The sequence below is a fragment of the Bos indicus genome, chromosome 4 (genome assembly GCF_029378745.1).
Source record: "Bos indicus isolate NIAB-ARS_2022 breed Sahiwal x Tharparkar chromosome 4, NIAB-ARS_B.indTharparkar_mat_pri_1.0, whole genome shotgun sequence".
NCBI lineage: Eukaryota > Metazoa > Chordata > Mammalia > Artiodactyla > Bovidae > Bos > Bos indicus.
In genome coordinates, this window is record NC_091763.1 from 102888153 (window position 1) to 102907396 (window position 19244).

The 19244-nt window shown below is 45.9% G+C and overlaps 1 protein-coding gene across 1 annotated transcript in view; it reads right to left on the minus strand.

Moving 5' to 3' along the window:
* The window catches only part of KIAA1549 (KIAA1549 ortholog), a 126650-nt gene that overhangs the window by 33121 nt on the left and 74285 nt on the right, over positions 1 to 19244 (minus strand). The window contains exons 13-17 of the mRNA XM_070787137.1: positions 11058 to 11254; positions 9196 to 9311; positions 4579 to 4781; positions 1315 to 1538; positions 270 to 423 (exon numbers count right to left, since the gene is read on the minus strand). Coding sequence (XP_070643238.1) covers positions 270 to 423; positions 1315 to 1538; positions 4579 to 4781; positions 9196 to 9311; positions 11058 to 11254 — 894 coding nt within the window. The remainder of the gene's footprint in view (positions 1 to 269; positions 424 to 1314; positions 1539 to 4578; positions 4782 to 9195; positions 9312 to 11057; positions 11255 to 19244) is intronic.

Genomic DNA, 19244 nt, shown 5'->3' on the forward strand with positions numbered 1-19244 from the left:
TCCCCAAAAGTGCCCATCCTGAAGCCCAAGAAGACAGGGCTTGCACAGAGGAAAAAAAAGCACTGAGCATGTTTCCAGAGGGCGCCCCCAGCAGCCCCCTGGTCCCCAGGACTCAAGTTTCTCCACAAATGAGCGGCCCATCCCTGCCCGCACCCACATGTGCCGCACGACCCAGCTGGCCCCGGAGCATCAACACCACACGTGGCCGCAGCTGGCACTGCTCACTCATCTCCAGATGGCCACCAGATGCAAGGGTCAGCGTTACGCACCGGGCAACCAATATAGGCAGAGTTGTGGACGCCAGGTGGCCTTTTGTACGTGCCGTCACTGTCTGTGGTGATAAGTCTGTCCTTCTCAGCATCTCCGGGGCAGCCGTTGACCTGGTGTTTCCGGCGTGGCTTAGGGGAACGTTTTATCCTGGAGCTGCCAGGAGAAAAAGACATTATCTTCATAGGAAATTACTTTCCTGCCCTGGTTCATGAACTAAAGGCTAAGGATTTTACCTAGGACCTGCTGGCCACTGTATGAAACACCTCACCGGATATAAACAACGTGTAAGACACAGTCTCTGCTCTAAGAAAGACACAGTCCACCTGGGCAGACAATACTAACACAGAGAACAATACAGAATAACATCATCGCTGGCTACTGGGACCTGATCTAGGTCTTGAAAAGGTATAAGAAGCTTTGGGTATGCCCAATTTATCCAACAAAAATAATAAATCAGGAGAGGTGGAGAGAGTGTGAGCTGCAGCTGGGATCTTGCCCAGGGCCAGAAATGGGAATGTAGATCAATGTCTGGAGGGCAATGAGGCTAGCGCCTTGTAGGGCGACAGGCCCCTCGGTGGGGAGCAGCTGGGTAGAGACTCGAGGCCCCACCAGGTACAGGAGCACGGGGTCCACCTGCAGGCAGCCCGAGCCAGCACAGGGGTGAGCCGAGCAAGACACAAATGAGAGCTGACCTTACAGAAAACGCCTCTCCCTTAAGGGGCAGGGGTCTGAGAGACAAAGAAGACAGAGGCTGAGGGCAGCAGCGGGAAAAGAAATGAGCATCTACCAAGCACAGGAGGTGGTGAGGACACTGGGGATGAGGGCAGGATGAGGACGGGGGGAGGGGGAGCCAGGGCTCAGCGTCTGAGAAGGAAGGGGCTCCCAGAAAGCTGAATTCTAGGAGACAAGAAACCCAGAAATGGCGACTCCTGGGATAACAGAGGTGGAAGCGGCCTTCCCCACAGGTGATCGCCAGGCGGGGTCGCCCCCTTCCTGCCGCCCGGAGTCTTCCACAGGGTTCCCCGCCACCGGCAGCACGCCCACCTCTTCCTGGGCTCGATGAACACGGAGGGCACGCTGGCCGTGGGGTCCAGGATCTTGTCGATCTGCATCTGCGCCCTGCGGTACACGCGGTGCCGCTCCCGCGTGTCGCCCGACGACAGTTCGTCCAGCACCGGGAACTCATAGTGCCCGCGGCGCTTGGCGCGCAGCCGGATCTTGTTGCGATGGTGCTCGATCTCAGATTTGTGCCGCAGTGCCGTCTGGATCTGGGGAGCGAGACGAGCCGACTGTTTGCATGTTTCCAGGGATCCGCGCACAAAGTAGTCCAGAGGCATCTTGTGTCTCTCCCCGGCCCTCTCTCCGACCCCACCCCCCGCCCCCACACCTGTCCTAGGCTCCCAAGAGGCACTAAAGGGGCGACAGGGGCAAACACACCCACACCGGGCGCGGAGAGCCTGCCACCATCCCCGAACTGCGTCCCCACCCTCCACGTTGTGCATGTGAGGGGAGAAGCCTTGGTACTCGCTCAGTCATATTTGACTCTGCAACCCCATGGACTGCAGCTCACCAGGCTCCTCTGTCCATGGGATTTTTTTTCAGGCAAGAATACTGAAGTGGGTTGCTATTTCCTCCTCCAGGGGATTTTTTCCGACCCGGGGATCGAACCCATGCCTCTTGCATCTCCTGCACTGACAGGCGGATTCTGTACCACTGCGTGACCTGGGAAGGCCAAAAGTACTCAAACCCAGGAAATCGTCCAGTAGCAACTTTGAAGATCCTGAGGGGCAGTGATTCCTAGATGTAATTCTTCCTAAGAAAAGAGTAAATATTTTCCATACCCAATAGTATCATTACTTAATACGTTTTTAAATTAAGACAGTTCAAAGACGATATTTGCACTATACAACAAAATAGCCATTTACTAATGATGTTTCAGTGTTACCGAAACAAGCCCCATGACAGGAGACCCCTCTCCTCAATGAAGAACATCAACAGGTATGGAAACACATCCTCCTGGCTCCATGGGGCGCGAACTAGGTCTGGAAGAGTCGGGGAGGAAGGGTAGTGGACAGAGGGTGAGGGCCAGAAACAGGAATGCAGATACAGGTCTAGGGGAAGGAGGCCATGACTCTGGGAGCAGCCAGTCTGTTGGGCTGTGGTGGAGAATAGGGAATCCCTGCCTTCATCAATGTACATCACCTCATTTTCTAAGCCCTTAGCCCTGCTTCAGAGAACTTAACACCAAGTGAGATGGAGGGAGACAGAGGGAAAAAAGGGAAACCAAGATAAGACTCCAACCAGAAGAGACAACAGGACGCTGTCCAAGACCGGACATGGTCCGCCACACCACTGCAGACCAGAAGCCATGTCTTCCTTGAGACTGAGGAGGGTCAGCTAGATGAGAGTCTCGACAAACTTCCCAGCAGGAGAGTTCAGGAAGCCCCTCTAACTCTTTCAGGATCTAACTGTTCTTTAAAATACGCGAGGTCTCACAGGAGGACTAAGATATGCTAGGAATCTGCACCAGAATCTCCTATGAAGAAAACATTTCCATTGAGATGTCTGTATCTACCATACAGGTAGGTCCACCAGAACTGATAACGCTCTTGTTCTTAAGTTGGTTTTTCATTTTATGCTTCATAATCAGTATATATGTTTCCCATACCATATGTATCCATCAAATACATTTGTAAAAGATAGTAAAAGAACAAAGTGGAGATGAATGCTTTCCAGTGGTGAGGCCTCAGACTGGTGAACTCATTCTCTTTTTTCTTTCGATCACACAGAGAACCCACTCGAGAGCGTTTACTCACGGCTGGTGTGAGATACCTGCAACACTGGACTGATGGAAACAGGTCTACGCTAGGATGGGGGTCATGTGAGCAACCCCAGGGCTCCCAAGCATTGGTGAGAAGGGACAGCACGTGCCACCTTGAACCCATGACACACGTTCTCGTGGTCACGACCTTGGCAAGGAGCCAATGAAGAAGAGAAAGTGTAAGAACTCTTGATAAGACTTCTGTAAGATAATCCACTTTAAGGATTCAGTTGTACCAATTACTACTTCACCTAGCAGAACTCACAAGAGCAGCAGGTATTCCTTAGAGGCAGGAAACTGACAGCCATGATGCTGTGATGTGTGTAGCCCTAAATACTTTTCCCTGCACTCATGGTCCAGCCCAGGTCAAACTTCTCAAGTTCAACTTAACAGTGACTTGAGCTGGGCTTCTGATTCCAGAATCTTAGGAGGAAAGCAGATCTAACTCACTCTTCCAGGAGTCACTAGGATAGGGTATTTTACCAATCATGATTTAGATCTTGAGGCCAGAGCAGCCCTATCAGAGTTCACAGAATCTACCGTGGTCCCAAGATTACTCAGCGTTCAGTGATTCACTGCGAGAACCCTCAGGACTCAGCATTCAGTCCAATTTATTGCAGCAAAAGGCTACAAAGCAAAACCAGCATAGGGGAATGGCACACAGGGTGAGGTCTGGAGGACCCAGGCGCAAGCTTCCAGGAGTCCTTCCCCGGTAAAGTCATGTGGGGTGTGCTGAATTCCCCCAGCAATGACCTGCGACAACACATGTGAAACGTCTACGAGGGAAGTGTATTAGATACTCGGGGCTCACAGGGTCTTTACTGGAGACTGCTCACATAGGCACCCTGTGCCTAGCATGTACCAAATTCCAGACTCCAGGAAGAGCTGTTCAGCATAAATCATGCTGTTTGTACAAAAACAGTTTAGGTACAGTGAGCCACTCCATTCTGGAAATGGTGGGGATCTTTCCAAAATCTAATTCCAAACCCCAGCCACGGGCTAAGGCAGACTTTCTAAGGATAGCCGGCCCTGGTCTTTAATCTGCATATCTCCAAATGTGCCCACTAGTGTCCACGATCAGTAACTGACCTAAAAATATTGAGTAGCAGATTTAAAATTAAGAATAGTTATGAGCAGCTCATGGGACTTCTCAGGTGGCACTACTGGTAAAGAATTCACTTGCCAATGACAAGACATAAGAGACACAATTCTGGGTCAGGTAGATCCCCTGGAGGAGGGCATGGCAGTTCACTCCATTATTCTTTCCTGGAGAATCCCATGGACAGAGGAGCCTGGTGGGCTATAGTCCATAGGATCCCAAAGAGCTGGACACAACTGAAGCAACTTAGCATGCACACACGTGAGCAGCTCATATCATTAGCAACCTTTTAACACTAACTTTCACTCATTTTTAAGCAGTGACCAAATCAGAATCTAAGGGTGTTTTGTTTTTTTTTAATACTGTACTTTTCCATAAAACCAAATACCTCTTTGTTAATTTTGTTGGTTTCTGCCACACGGTCAGCCAGGATGGGGTGCGGAGCCGGAGGAGCTGGGATGGGCTGCATGGCAATCAGCTGGATCTTACTGGGGACCCGCCGACTGGCCTCCGAGGAGCGGGAGATCCTGTCCACGTGCTCGAAGATGGAGGCTGATGAGTGCTGCTCGTTCCCTGAGCTGGGTGCTGGCCCTGGAACACAGGGAGAGCAGAATTAATAAACACCATCACCATAAGAAAACAGCAAACCTTCACAATTATGGATTATTTCCTAAAGGACCCTTAGATGGGTACCAGACCAAAAACACATCCACAACTCCATGGCAGAATATTTGAAATGTCACTCTTTGAGCCTAAACTGTCTGGGTTAAGTAGTATCTCCTTCAACCTCAGTAATAATTACAGATATCTGTAGGGAAGATAAGAAAATCATTATGACACTTTGTGTCCCGGATGATCCTGTTTTGTCTAAAGGTGTTTCAAAGTCTTCAGTAAGACAGGGTAAAGGGTAAGAGGAGCCTGAGGTTGGCCAGCCAGGGGCGATTTACAGAACGTGGAGGACAACACTGCTAACAGCTCTGAACATCCATGCTTATCTGGAGTGAGAGTGATATAAATTTAGTTGCCAAGGCAACTTACCGTCGAAAAAACAAAAGACCAGGGGGACTGTGGACCTGCTAGCAAGTACTGGTTAATGGTGAATGCTGCTGGCTATTCAGTTCTAATGCAGCAAAAAATGACATTGAAGAGTCAGGAGAAGAAAAAGCTGCTGCTTCAAGGAATTAGTTCCCTCTTTACAAAGAGATGCAGATAACACTTGAAAAATGGTTAAAAAGGTAAATTGTATGGCTATATGTATTTCACCACAATGAAGTTTTTTTTTAGTCAGAACTGCAAAGAAGAAAGACATTTAAATGTATAGAAAAAAGAAAAACACGTTACAATGTTAAAAGAGACTGGATCTTGGTGTAATGGGTCATTTTGTCCGCTTTTTTGTATTTTCTATAATGAGGATTTTCTCTAGTCAGTATTACTTTTATAATAGAAATAGCCTCAATAAACTTTTATTTTTAAAAGGCAAAGAGAGAGGTTAAGAAGGGCCAAATAGATGAAAAGAACTCTCCAGTTACATGCACTAAGATCCCTGATGCCCCTCCTCTAAGCCACAGTCCCTCTGGGCTACTCTAACATTGCTCGAAAATAAGTGGCCAAACACCAAAAGAGGGGCTTCCCGGGTGGCGCTAGTGGTTAAGAATCCATCTGCCAATGCAGGAGATGCCAGAGACATGGGTTCCATCCCTGGGTCTGGAAGAGCCCCTGGATAAGGAAATGGCTGCCCACTCCAGTATTCTTGCCTGGAAAATTCCATGGGCAGAGAAGCCTGGCGGGCTACAGTCCAAGGGGTTGCAAAAGACATGACTGAGCACACACACACAGGCCAAGAGAAGCAGTGAGGGCATGTAGAAACTGTTTCTAAACAAAAGCCTGAGTTTTGAAACCTCAATCATAAGTGAAAAATATAGAGGTTTTCCCCTCAGTGTAAAAAAGTGTTGAGCAAAGCAGTAAGGAGTAGTAGTTGATATTTTATAGAAGGAATGCACAGCAGTGGGACACAAATCTTTCTATTTCCTCTCAATTTGAATTATATTCATTTATGTTCAGTAATACTCATCCCAAGTAATCAGAAATTACATACTTAACTCTGTGAATGAAGATGTCTCTTAGCGAGGAGGCACTTGTCTGCATTCAGGCTGTTCCCAGGCTTTCTTTCCCTGCCTGGAGGGAGGCTGACCCTTTGTATAATGCAAACACAGCCAGACAGCACCTTTCACCAGGGAGCTACTCAAATTACAGGCATGGAGCCTAGTAGGAGATAATTAGCTCTACCAGATAAGGCCAGCCTTGCTAACCCAAACTTTCAAACCAACGGCAAATGTCACAAAGGGCGTCCCATTAAGTCACTGATACTGAAGGCAGAGGCGGCCTCCTCCAGGATAGTGAAAACAAAAAACCAGGGTGCAAAAGTGACAGGAAGAAAGGCCCGTCTGCTTGTGTCATCTGCCTGCCTGGGTCCCCGGGGCTGCAGGCCTCCTACCGACTCCTGCCCTGCCCCTTCCCACCCCTCATCTGGATCCTCACTCTATAATTCACCAGCTGCAACAGGAGAAGCAAGAGATGCACAGAAAACCCTCAACTTCTAGACTGCCTGGAACTCAGCCCTTCATCCAAAGGCTGAAAAGTGCGATATGTTGTTTGCCATATTTATACGTTAAACAGACATATATATACCCCCATACATATATATATATAAACAAACTAGATTAGTATATATATGTAACACATTATTTTACATATAATAATACATATTTTTATTGTTTGCTATCCACTGTACAATTTTTTTAAAAACTGCCTGAATAATAATGACAATGGAAAGTGCAAGGGCTACGCAGATAGATCAATGCTGCATGAATACTGCTTACTTAAGGCAAGTAGGTGTTAAAATCTTTTCTCTTAAAAGACTGTTCTATACATCTTAAAAAATTAGAAAACAAAAAAAATTAAGGATAGAAATTATAGTGTAAGACGATGTCCACAGAACAGAATGACACAGGAAATGGCAACCTCAATTACTGCAATACTGAACCAACAGAATGTTTATAATGGAATATTAATTCCATTATCAATAAGTAAGTACATCTTTAAATCAAAATAGTGGCAGGTGAGCCTTCTAGGACCCACAAGAACATCTAGGCCACTTGTCTCCTTCCACAGTCAACTCTGAGCCCCAACACTGACATGTTTACTACCTGGATTTTGAATATATGTTGAGAGTGATATTTGATTTTTGTTAGCCATGCATAATATACTGGTTCTAATACTTGTTAAAGGGCTTTCCTGGTGGCTCAGTGGGTAAAGAAACTGCCTGCAATGCAGGAGACACAGAAGAAGATGGTTTGATCCCTGGGTTGGGAAGATCCCCTGGAGGAGGAAATCACAACCCACTCCAGTATTCTTGCCTAGAAAATCTCATGGACACAGAAGCCTAGTGGGCTGCAGTCCAAAGGGTCACAAAGAGTCAGACACGACTGAGTGACTAAGCACAGAAGGAGTTAAAAACAGGAACTAAAGAGGAAGATTTTCTTAGACATACAATTAACAGAAATTAAGATGCTCCAGAGCTGATTTTTGTCCCCCAAATATTTCTTTCCCAGGATCAAAATTAGATTTTAATCCTGTCTATCTGAAACAGTACCCCTGTTACCATGGTGCTAATTTTTAAGATTCTATGAAATTAGATCATTAGATCTAAAGAAAAAAATTCTTCCCTTATTCTAAGGGATTTTTTTGCTTTTGTTTTTAACACCAAAAAAGAAACAACTGGAAGGCATCTCAAAAATCAGCTAGTTTAGTCCCAGAGGAGTTCCCACAACTGAGGGACATACAAGGTCACAAACATGACAGTGGATGAAATAGGCCCTCCAGCTTCTGTCCACAATCTCTTCACTTACAGAGTATGGTTCAGTCTGTACTGCAATTTCATAGAGATATTTGTAATGGAAAACGTAAGTATATAAATTACTATTAAAAATTATATCCTGGGAATTCCCTGGCAGTCCAGTGGTTAGGACTCTACAGTTTCACTACCAAGGGCTTGGGTTCAATCCCTAGTCAGGAGCTAAGATCCCAAAAGAGGTGTGACACAGCCAAATAAAAAAATAATAAAATGATATCCAGAGGCACTTCCATTTTCTTTGCACTACTAAAACACAACCCTGAAATATAAATAAAACTCCAGCAAGTACAAGAGCATTTATTTAACAGAATCTATTAAACTAACACCAAAGCTACCCTGTCATCAGGCCAAAAAAGGCTCCAAGTCCAGTAAGACCGATGAGCTAAGTTCTACTGCAAGACATATGAGTTTGAAGACAATACTGTTTAGAAGGGGAGTGAAGTACATTTCAAACCTGGCCTAAGAAGCGACAGCATCTGACAACACACACAACTATCTGACCACACTCAACTATCTCCTGGAAGACAGACCTAGGACAAGGACCAAATATAATGCCCTTGGACCTAGAATAAATAATCAACGTTCTGACAGTGACAGCCGTGAAATACTTAAACGGGACCCTAAGAAGGTCACCGAATCCTGGATGCAGTTTTAGTTGGATTCCTCCTTGTCCTTTGAAGAGGAAAATTGTTAGGACCCCAAACTAGATTCAAACATGACCAGTAACCTCAAAACACACATATCTGAATCTCTTAACTTCTAGCCTGGCCCACCAGCTCAATGCAGACACTGATACAGTGTTAGATGGTGACAATTAATCTGAAAAATCCACTGTATGAATGATGAATATGCTAATGCACAGGGCTTTTTTACATTCTGCATTTGAAGTAGTATAAGAGCCTAGCCTACTGGAACCTCATAATGACTTTTTTTTTTTTCACCACACTGCAGGGCTTGTGGGATCTTAGTTCCCTGACCAGGGATCAAACCCACACCCTCTGCAATGAAACAGCAGAATCCAAACCACTGGACTGTCAGGGAAGTCCCTCATAATTACTACTTTTAAAGTGGAGAACAAGAAGGGTCACAGACCACTCTGTGGGGCTCTGTGGGACTTGCCATCGGTCACAGCTCCTGCAGTCTTGTCCCCCGCTTCCCTCTCACTGGACTCTTCACTTACTGTGGAGTCGGCATCTGAGGGAGAAACTCTGCAGATACAAAACAAATGCAGATGTTAGGAAAAAGAAAGAAAGCAGGCAGAAAGGTCACATTCATCTGGATGTGGAAGTCAGGCTTCTGGGCAAAACTGAGAGAAGTCAAACAGTCCAAAATCCTGTTTCGAGGCGCAGCATCTTCAAGGACCGCATTGACAGCACGGTCACCTTTTAAGGACAGCGTGAGATACCCTACTAAATGGCTCAGCAGACTCATTTCAACAAATGCTAGAAAACCAAGTATTTGCTGGAGGACAGTCCCCCCAGCTCCCAGTGGAAACCTGGCAATCTGGGTTGGATCAGAGGATCTGAGATTCAAGTTTGGTTAGGGGTTAGCTGGGCCTGCAAAATTTCTAGGAAGCCAGGGTCATTCTGTAGTCACCCCATATAATTCCAAATCTTTGGAGGAAGCCTACACTTCTAACACAAAGGCAATGATTATCGCTGTTAATTGATTCTATATATAAAAAGCAAGTGTGTCACAGAACCCAAGTTGCTCCAGGATTCACTGAAAAGCCTTAAACAGTTAACACCCCTTCTCTTTGAACTTTCTGAAATGCCCAGACATTCTAGTGCCCCTGAGGGATGCGAAACTCTGATATTAACCATGCAGAACATTGAGATGTTGTGACTAAGTGTCTAGGCTGAGGCTTCCAGAGGAGAAAAAAAGACTTTGTTAAATTGTACTAGCATATTCAATCATCTTTAATGATTTGATTTATTCTCACTCTGCAAAATAATTAAGCAAATGATCTCTCTCTACATTATTCATCTTCTTTTGTAAAGATCATGTTCTGACAATCATTAAATTCTTAAAACTAGGCCAGAACCCCTGGGGTATGTTTTCTTATAAATCAGAAATTACAATGTCATCTGGAATGTTGGTATGATCACACACTTTTCCCCTCTCAACAGAAAACCTGAATTTGGCATTCCAAAGTTCAAAAGAAGGCTGATAATTCGAGGCTTCAATACCAAAGCCTGATCACGCTTTGACCTAAAGCTAAGTTAATAAAACCTGACCCTGAACGTTGTCTTCTTTAGAGAAGGGCAGCCCGTCTCACAAGGTCATAGGGTCACAGTAGGTAGTCTGTTAGCAGCAATGCCCCATGTGCTTAACGTTGGTAAGAGGAATGGGAATTAACTGGGAAAGGGGAGCTGGGCAGGGGAGTGGGGAGCAGGGCGATGGAGAATCCATGCACACATGCTAAGGAGGGTGACAAGAGGGGCAGATGGAGAAAAGCCAAGCAAAGAAAGTAGGGTGTGACGAAGGTCACCTGCAGACCAAGAGAGGAAGCCCCAGCTCCAGCCGCCAGCATAACAGTCAAGGGCAGAGCCAATGCTGGCCAAGTGTGTATCATAAGCCATGCACTTTTTATACATTTTTGTACATTATTCCTAACATCACCTCCAGAGGGCCTAGCGGGGTCACCCCAGAATATATACCCTCGAGCTGGTCAATCCCTAATGAAGTTCCAGGGGGACCATCAAACCATATGGGTCGGTGATTCATAACCTTACCCACTTTGGGGCAAGAAAGCACATGGGCCTCCTCTGGGAGTCCATTAGAGTGGACCAAGGGCCCTTGAGTGTGCTGATTTTGGGGGCCAATCTCACCAGTCTTCCAGGCTGCAGACTTGGGCAACATTCACCATCAGCCCTTCTGCTACTGGAAACTAACAAACGGAAAATAGAACCACAGGTCATGATAGAGAACAATACAGAAAGCCCAGTAAGAACCTTCCTCTGTGACGGATGTTCTTGGAAGGGATCTTTGCCTTGGGGCTTGGCACATCTCCGTTCTCAGAGGGCGTGGTGTGGTCCTTCACAGGTCCCGGCAGTGGTGCTGGCTCGTGAATGATCAGTATGTCGTCCTTATTGTGCTGACCCAGGTGCTGCTTAGCGAAGTCGAAGCCCTTCACACTAGGGATCTGCAGCTGAAACACACACACACACACAAGTGAGACAGTCAAGCTGATGGTGAGTGCCAGCTTTCTGACCCAAAAGTGTGCTTGCAATCTTACCCATCAACTTCAACATGCATCTCTAGAACACTGATCCGGGCAAGAATTATACCTTGAGTTTGCAGAAAAGACAGATACTTGCTACAGATTAAAATACAAAGATTAAAAAGTTAGACCACGATACAAGACATCACAAGACTATGCCTGACCACTGTCACAGCAGTGACCCAAGCCCGGATGGTGGCATGGGGTGAGACTCTTCTCAGAGAACAGGGACTTGTGCCAGGACTCAGAGGACAGACCAAATATAGAAATAAAAAGAGGTGGCTACTCAGAGAATGTCCTCAATTGCATCAGGGACCAGAGAAGACTTGAGATCTGGTAAAAGATCACATTAGCTGCACTAGAAGGGTCAGGACGGAGGCGAATGAGAGAAGGCCAGACTGTAATACCCAGGGGTGGGTATTAACTGTTTCCTTTACTCAACTTGCAAAGTAGAGGAAAATAAGCCACATATTAGTAAGTGGTCCCAAGGGTCTCTTTGGCAGGAATTCCCCATGCAATTCCATCAGGCTGAATTCTATACCCACAGAGAGTGCTATCGGTCAGAAGACAAAGTCCAACCCATCTAAGGAGCTGTTCTAGACAATATACTGCATGTAGAAGTGAAAGATTTTGCTGTATTTGCGCTAACTTTACGCACAGGTGAGTGACAACATCAGTGGCTTCTATTTGTGATCTCTAAGGTCTTTTCAGCACTAAAAAGCTAGGCTGGATGGGTAGAAGGAAAGCAGTCTGCAATAACGACTTACACCAGCAGAGGGGGACAGAACTTGATATAAATCATGCTTACAATGCTGCTTGGAAACAAAAGGCAAAGACTGGCATGCCTATATTTTCTAAATTAATAACATCTTGTTACCAGCAGTCAACTTCACCACACACAAGCAGATTGTGCGTGGTGCACATTTCTTGGCTCAAAAGTGTTGTTTCCCAAACAATGAGCCCCAACCTGCATCTCCATGACGCCCCCTACGTCCCAGTCGTCTTCACTGGGACTCCGTGAATCTCTGGGACTGTGGGCTTCCCAGGTGGAGCAAAGGGTGAAGAGTCTGGCTGCCAATGCAGGAGACGCAGGAGACAGGTTCACTCCCTGGGTCGGGAAGATCCCCTGGAGGGGGAAATGGCAACACGCTCCAATATTCCTGCCTGGAAAATTGCGTGGACAGAGGAGTCTGGCAGGCTACGGTCCATGGGGTCGCAAAGAGTCAGGCACAACTGAACGTGCGTACACGCACACACCTTCCTGGGGGCATGTGTTCCTTTTAAAGCAATCAAACTCCAAACAGACAACCTCTGTAGATAATCTTCTGGTTCCTCCTTTCTCAAGAATCCTTCTCCTGCTTTACAGGAGAGGCACATCTCTCATCCATGGGGCTGCTTTTACCCCAGCTACACCTCATTTTAGTTCCATAAGTTTCCTCTAAATGAGAGAGTAACAGATATAATCAATAGTCATCTAATCATAACCATCAAAATCTCCTCTTTTGAAAGTTAGATGATTTGCTTTTATCAAAATTGAAGGAAGAGCCACAGATTGCCTCCTCTAACCAAAGGTCTCTAAAGTGAATATGGGAAAAAATATAGACCGCATCGCCTCCTTGGTACAGTCTGTGTAGCCAGGTCTAGGAACTAAATGCCTGCCCTGATATACTCTTGCTGCTGCTGCTAAGTCACTTCAGTTGTATCAGACGGCAGCCCACTAGGCTCCCCCGTCCCTGGGATTCTCCAGGCAAGAACACTGAGTGGGTTGCCATTTCCTTCTCCAATGCATGAAAGTGAGAAGTGAAAGTCAAGTCGCTCTGTCATGTCTGACTCTTCTCGAGCCCATGGACTGCAGCCCACCAGGCTCCTCTGCCCATGGGATTTTCCAGGCAAGAATACTGGAGTGGGGTGCCATTGCCTTCTCCGATATACTCTTAGGTTTATATAAGAAACATACGTAAGTGGGAAGCAGCTATATAGTACAGGAAGCTCAGCTCAGTGCTCTGTGATGACCTAGAGAGGCAGGTGGGAGGCTCAAGAGGGAGTAGCTATAGTTACACTTACAGCTGATTCACATTGTTGTAAAACAACACAACACTGTAAAGCAATTATCCTCTAATTAAAAATAAGTTTTTTTAAAAACTGAAAAAAAAAATAAGATGAAAACCTTGGCAAGAAAAAAAGAAACATATATATACATCATAGGGAAACAAAATTTGCTACCCCAAATGTCTCTTGAGAGTCCCTGGGACAGCAAGGAGATCCAACCAGTCAATCCTGAAGGAAATCAATCCTGAATATTCATTGGAAGGACTGATGCTGAAGCTCCAATACTTTGGCCACCTGATGCGAAGAGCTGACTTATTGAAAAAGACCCTGATGCTAGGAAAGAATGAGGGCAGGAGGAGAAGTGGGCAATAAAGGACAAGATGGATGGCATCATCAACTCAATGGACATGAGTGTGAGCAAGCTCCAGGAGATGGTGAAGACAGGGAAGCCTGGCGTGCTGCAGTCCATGGAGGTGGGGGTGGGGGTGTGTGTCACAAAGCGTCGGACACTACTGAGCAACTGAACAACAATGTCTCTTTGGCAGGTGCATTATTGCAAGATGAAAACAAGCAAGGCCCAAAAGACTCAGGAAAAACTCTGATATTCACCCCCATCTAACTGCCTAAAAAATACAGACAGAGGACCTATTCCAGAAAGAGATTATCACCTTTCCTCTCTGGGCCCCTGTCTCTGCAAGACTCAGCAAGCACTTATTTACCAAACCTTTGCTTTTCCGTCTCCCTGTGAACTGCCTTCCTCCCCTCTACAGTCCCAACTGACTGCCTCTGACACCCTCTCTCATCTTCAGCTGCTGCTGTATTTAAAGTGAGCACTTTGGCCATTGTGGTGCATTATTCATGTCCATACGTGGGTCTCTCCTATGAACCCGTGCTATTGAACCTTTCTGTGATTTCCTCCTGTCAATCTGTCTCAGGTCAATTTAATTTGTAGACCGGCCAGGAGAACCTAGAAAATTCCTTCCTCCCCGACAACGTCAAAATGCTTCATACATGCCAAGGCACCGTACAAATGAGACCGACAGCAATATTTTTGCTGTTGGTCGATGAAAGATCAAGCAGTTGATATAAATAGTCAGTTGAGAGTTCTCAGAGACCAGGAAAAGCTATAGATATAAATTTAGATACAAAATGTTTTAATTCAGCAACGTGACCCATGGTAGACCCCCAATAAATATCTGATGATTGAACAAATTTTAAAAAGGTCACCAAACTTACTGAATTTTGTGGGGAACCAAGAAAAGGGTATCATCATATATGATACTGCAGACATCATAAATGAAATATACATCTGTTACAGCCTTGAAGTCCTGTTGGCTTTGGTTCATTCCAACTAGCATCTTTAAATACATTCATTAGATCCCTGACTTCTCTCAGGCTGGGTGAGTCGCCTCCTCCTATGACAATAGAAATTTGGCAACCAGTCTGTGCTTATACACGAAACAAAGGCCATCTCCACACAGAAGGAAAAAATTAGAGAAAACACTGTTCCCCTCACTTATGGAACTATTAACTCCCTTTGTTTCATCCCTGTTTCCCAGAACACTTTTTCTAGTTTTTCCATGTCTTAAAAAAATCTATAGCGTTAAGTCTGGTGTTTTGTGCTTCCAGCCTTCACATGCAGAAATAAGCATCAATTGGCATTTTATAAAAGAGCCAAGATTCATGAGCACTTTCAATATTCCTATTAGGACCCAGTTTTTCTAAGGAAAGACAGCTCTTTTGTTCCTTCTTTAATGTATCACAGAGGGGACAACCCCACTGTCTGTGTCTCATTGGAATACGTTGCTGACAAGTTGGGGTGGGCTGGTACGGCAGGTCAGCCAAGTAACAGGAGAGACGCCAGATGAATTTTAAAATGTGTGAGCCATAAATATAATACGACCCAGATGGAACAACGCAGAGTGAAGGCCCCAGGACTCGGGTTAGCCTGAGCCCCCTTAGGAAGGAGCAGTTGAGATGACAAGGGAAACAGCAGAGCTGATCCCCAAAGTGGCTGAACAAAAACGCACCACCTCCAAGAGAGCGCCATTGTTTCAGCGCTTGCTATTGGATAGATGTGGTCGGTGAAAAGCCACCACGGTCACCGTGCTGTTTCCATTGAAGAGGTGAAGACAAGGCAAGCCTTCTGCCACTCCAGGTCTCCACTGCAGCCCAGTGTGGGGCCGTAGCTCATCCCAAGGTCTAGGATGTGGGCAAGCAGCTCTCCAAGATCCTCCCACCCCCAGGCCCCAGCAAGTCCTGGTCAGCTGACCAAGGGCACCCTGGAACCACCAACACTTCAGGTGTTAGCACGATCCTTGCAGAGAAAGGATGAGATGAACTCTGTTCAGATGGAAGAAACTCTTCCCGCTTCACTTCAACCCGCTGATCACACTGCCCTCTTTAGGGACTGTTTCAAACATCAGTGTGTCCAGGGGATTCCCTGGAGGCCCCATGGTTAAGAATCTGCCTTCCAATGCAGGGGACATGGGTTCGATCCTTGGTCAGGGAACTAAGATCCCCTATGCTCAGGGTGACTAAGCCCATGCAGCACTGTAACTACTGAGCCCATGAGCTCTAGAGCCTGGGTACCACAACAGGAGAAGCTCCCACTGGAACTAGAGAAAGCCTGGGAGCCACAACAAAGAGCCCACGCACACACCAAAAGACCCAATGCAACTAAATTTAAAAACAAAAACAAATCAATATGTCCAAGCTACTCTCCCCGCTGAGAACCCCTCAGTGCTCCCTCAAGCTGACAGCATCACCTCCACCCCTTGACACGTCCCATAAACCCTCCGAGCCTGGCTCCTGCCTACACTTGTCACCTCGGTGTTGGCTGTGCCCTTCGTTCCATTCACCTTCGCCCCATCCTTCCTGCCGTCCACACCTGCCCTACCCCACCGCCTGGGCCCACTTCTTCTGGCTTCCCCTCCTCAACCTCCAAGCTTCAGCCCCTTATCTGAGCTGCCACAGAGCCCTGGACAGACACGCTGCTGTGTGTCAGCTTTGAGCCACTTCCTCCCTCACGAAAGCCCTCGAAGGCAGGATGGTTTAGGTAGTTTAGTCGCTAAGTCGTGTCCAACTCTTGCAACCCCGTGGACTGTACCCTGCCAGGCTCCTCTGTCCATGGAATTTTCCAGGCAAGGATACTGGAATGGATTGCCATTTCCTTCTTCAGGGGATCTTCCTGACCCAGGAATCGAACCCAGGTCTCCTGCATTGCAGGTAGATTCTTTACCGACTGAGCTACAAGGGAAGCCCCTTGAAGGCTGGGACCACATGTTATCTGTGCTTGTCACCCAGCCCGACCTTGCTTGGCTGAGAGCAAAGGCTCGGCATTTGGTGAATGAACACGTGGCGTCTGAGGCAGCCCCATCCAGCTGCCCACGGTGCCCGTGAGCCAGGAACCAGGTCCCAGGCCAACCATGGGGTATGGACTGTCCCCATCAGAGGGAACAAGTTTTCACCAAGCAGGCAACATCTAAGCCAATGGCGTTCATGTCTTTAAATAGAACCTCAACAGGGCGAGGCGGGTCCAAGCTATAATTTTACTGGTAGCAGTAAAAAGTGATGCCTTTGGGCTACAGATTAAAGAGAATACAGATAAAAAGAAAGACATGCATTAGGGTTTTTGTTTTTGTTTTTTTATCATTCAAAATTTTAAAAGACTCTGCCTCAAAATAGGACTGAATGGCTTCTCTCTCTTATCATATTTCAAAACTAATCTACTCCCAGACAATAGGAAGAGGTTTCCTTCTGGTTACAAGAAGAAAGGGGTGTGGATTTGGGGTCAGCAGATTTATTGTTTCCAGATGTTTGCAGCTCTGGGATTTGCTAAAAGATTTCAGAGAATAGCAGTGAAGCAGCATCAGGGGGCGGGGTGAGCAGAGCAGAGAGAGAAAACAGAGCCACACAAGAAGGAAAAAGAGCCTCTGCTCTTTTGAGTCACGGGGAAGACAGCATCTTTGCAAAGTGCCCTGAAGAATAGGCTAGAGGCACTTTACTATTGTCAGATAATCTTAGAAGAAACACTTATGAAGCAGAGATGCTTGTTTTTGAACTAAATGGATATCATCATTTTCTTATTAAAAAAACATGACAAGATCCAAATGACGGGCTCTTATGCCAGCAAAACAAAGACCCTGCTATGCTCCTAACCAAGTCAAGGACACCTGTTCTCTTGGGGAATCCTTGGTACAAAAAACCCTTCCTGAAAAGATGCTGTAAAAGTGAATACGCCAATCCATGCAGCACCTGCAGAAGAATACAACTCCAAAGGCGCAAAGTTCTATTGGAAACTGCTTATTTGAGGTATAGCAGCATCAGTGGTTAGAATATTTCGGAATAGTCCGTTGTGAACTTCAGGGATGTAGTTCTCTTGACAGTTTACTGAAGTGAGAGACAATGGATGGGTTTCCACAGGAGTGTTTATGTGAGGAAGCACAGCACAGTACAGACCCAAATACAGAACCATCCACACTGCGAAATCTCTCTGTAACAGTGCTCTTTCACCAGAGCCCGAAACATTTCCAAACCAATTGCTGATGTCATCATGGTGAAAGTTACATGATGAATCATCAAGGACTCTACCCCCCAGGTTTTTTCCATGCTATTCACCAGTCTGACAACAAAACAACCTTAGCAGACTATGTCAATAATAAATGAAGATGGGTAATAAATATAACCTTAATGTATAAACTGCTTCCAAAATGCTGGATAACCATAAGCTTGCAATTTAATCAAGAGTTTGCATTTCTTAGTTAAATCATAAGAAGAATGCTCTTCATTTACTTTTACAAGCAAAATGAATTTTAAATACTTTTTTCATCTATCAGAACTTCCCTGATGGTCTAGTGATTAAGACTCCACACTTTCGATGCAGGGAATGTGGGTTCAATCCCTGGTCTGGGAATTAAGATCCCATATGCTGCACAGTGTGGCCAAAGAAACAACCCCCAAAATGGCTTTAAATAGTGCTGAATTAATTTGGGCTTCCCTGGTGGCTCAGCAGGTAAAGAATCCACCTACAATGCAGGAGACCTGGGTTTGATCCCTGTGTTGGGAAGATCCCCTGGAAAAGGGAAAGACTACCCACTCCAGTATTCTGGCCTAGACTGTATAGTCCATGGGGTTGCAAAGAGCTGGACGTGACTTTCACCTTCACTTTTTTCATCCATCAGGTCTAGGTTTATTATATACAGGATTTTTTATACCCAGAAAATCAGAGTAAAATTAGAAGGCTAATAGGGTGATCCTTTATTTCCTGTTCCTCTGCCTCTTGCTTGCTTTTTCTCACCAAACTCTTAGAGTCCATTGAGTCCTCTAAATGTGTGACCCATAGTGGATACATGTTATCAGAGCCAGCAACCACCACTTCTCATGCCCTGGGTGAGGCTACAGGTGTGCTGAGCTCAGGGTTTGCACCTAACCAGCTCTTCTCTTACTTGGCATGTTCATGCTTCACCGGAGGAGCCAGATACTGACCAAGATGCTGTGTCTTTGCTCTGAAACTTATATGTGACAAATACTGCAGACACTGTTGAAACATAAGCATGAGAAGGGAACTGCTATTATAAAAACTAAAATCTGCTATTATAAATTTCCAAGGAATGCCTTGGAAAGACATGGAAAAGGAGCTGCTAATAAAGAAAGAAAGAAACTGCTGGCGAATCAGGTGTAAGTTAATTAACTCTAAAAGACTGCAGAGTAGGGCTGGGTAGGGGGGATATGGAAAAAAAAAAAAATAGAAAATTTTGTACTCAGGTTGTTTTGTTCTTCCCTAAAGTATCCCAATCTGGAAACTGCAGCTGATGCATTTTGTGTGTTGTTAACAAGAAAGACCACACAGAATTCCTTCTGGTTGACT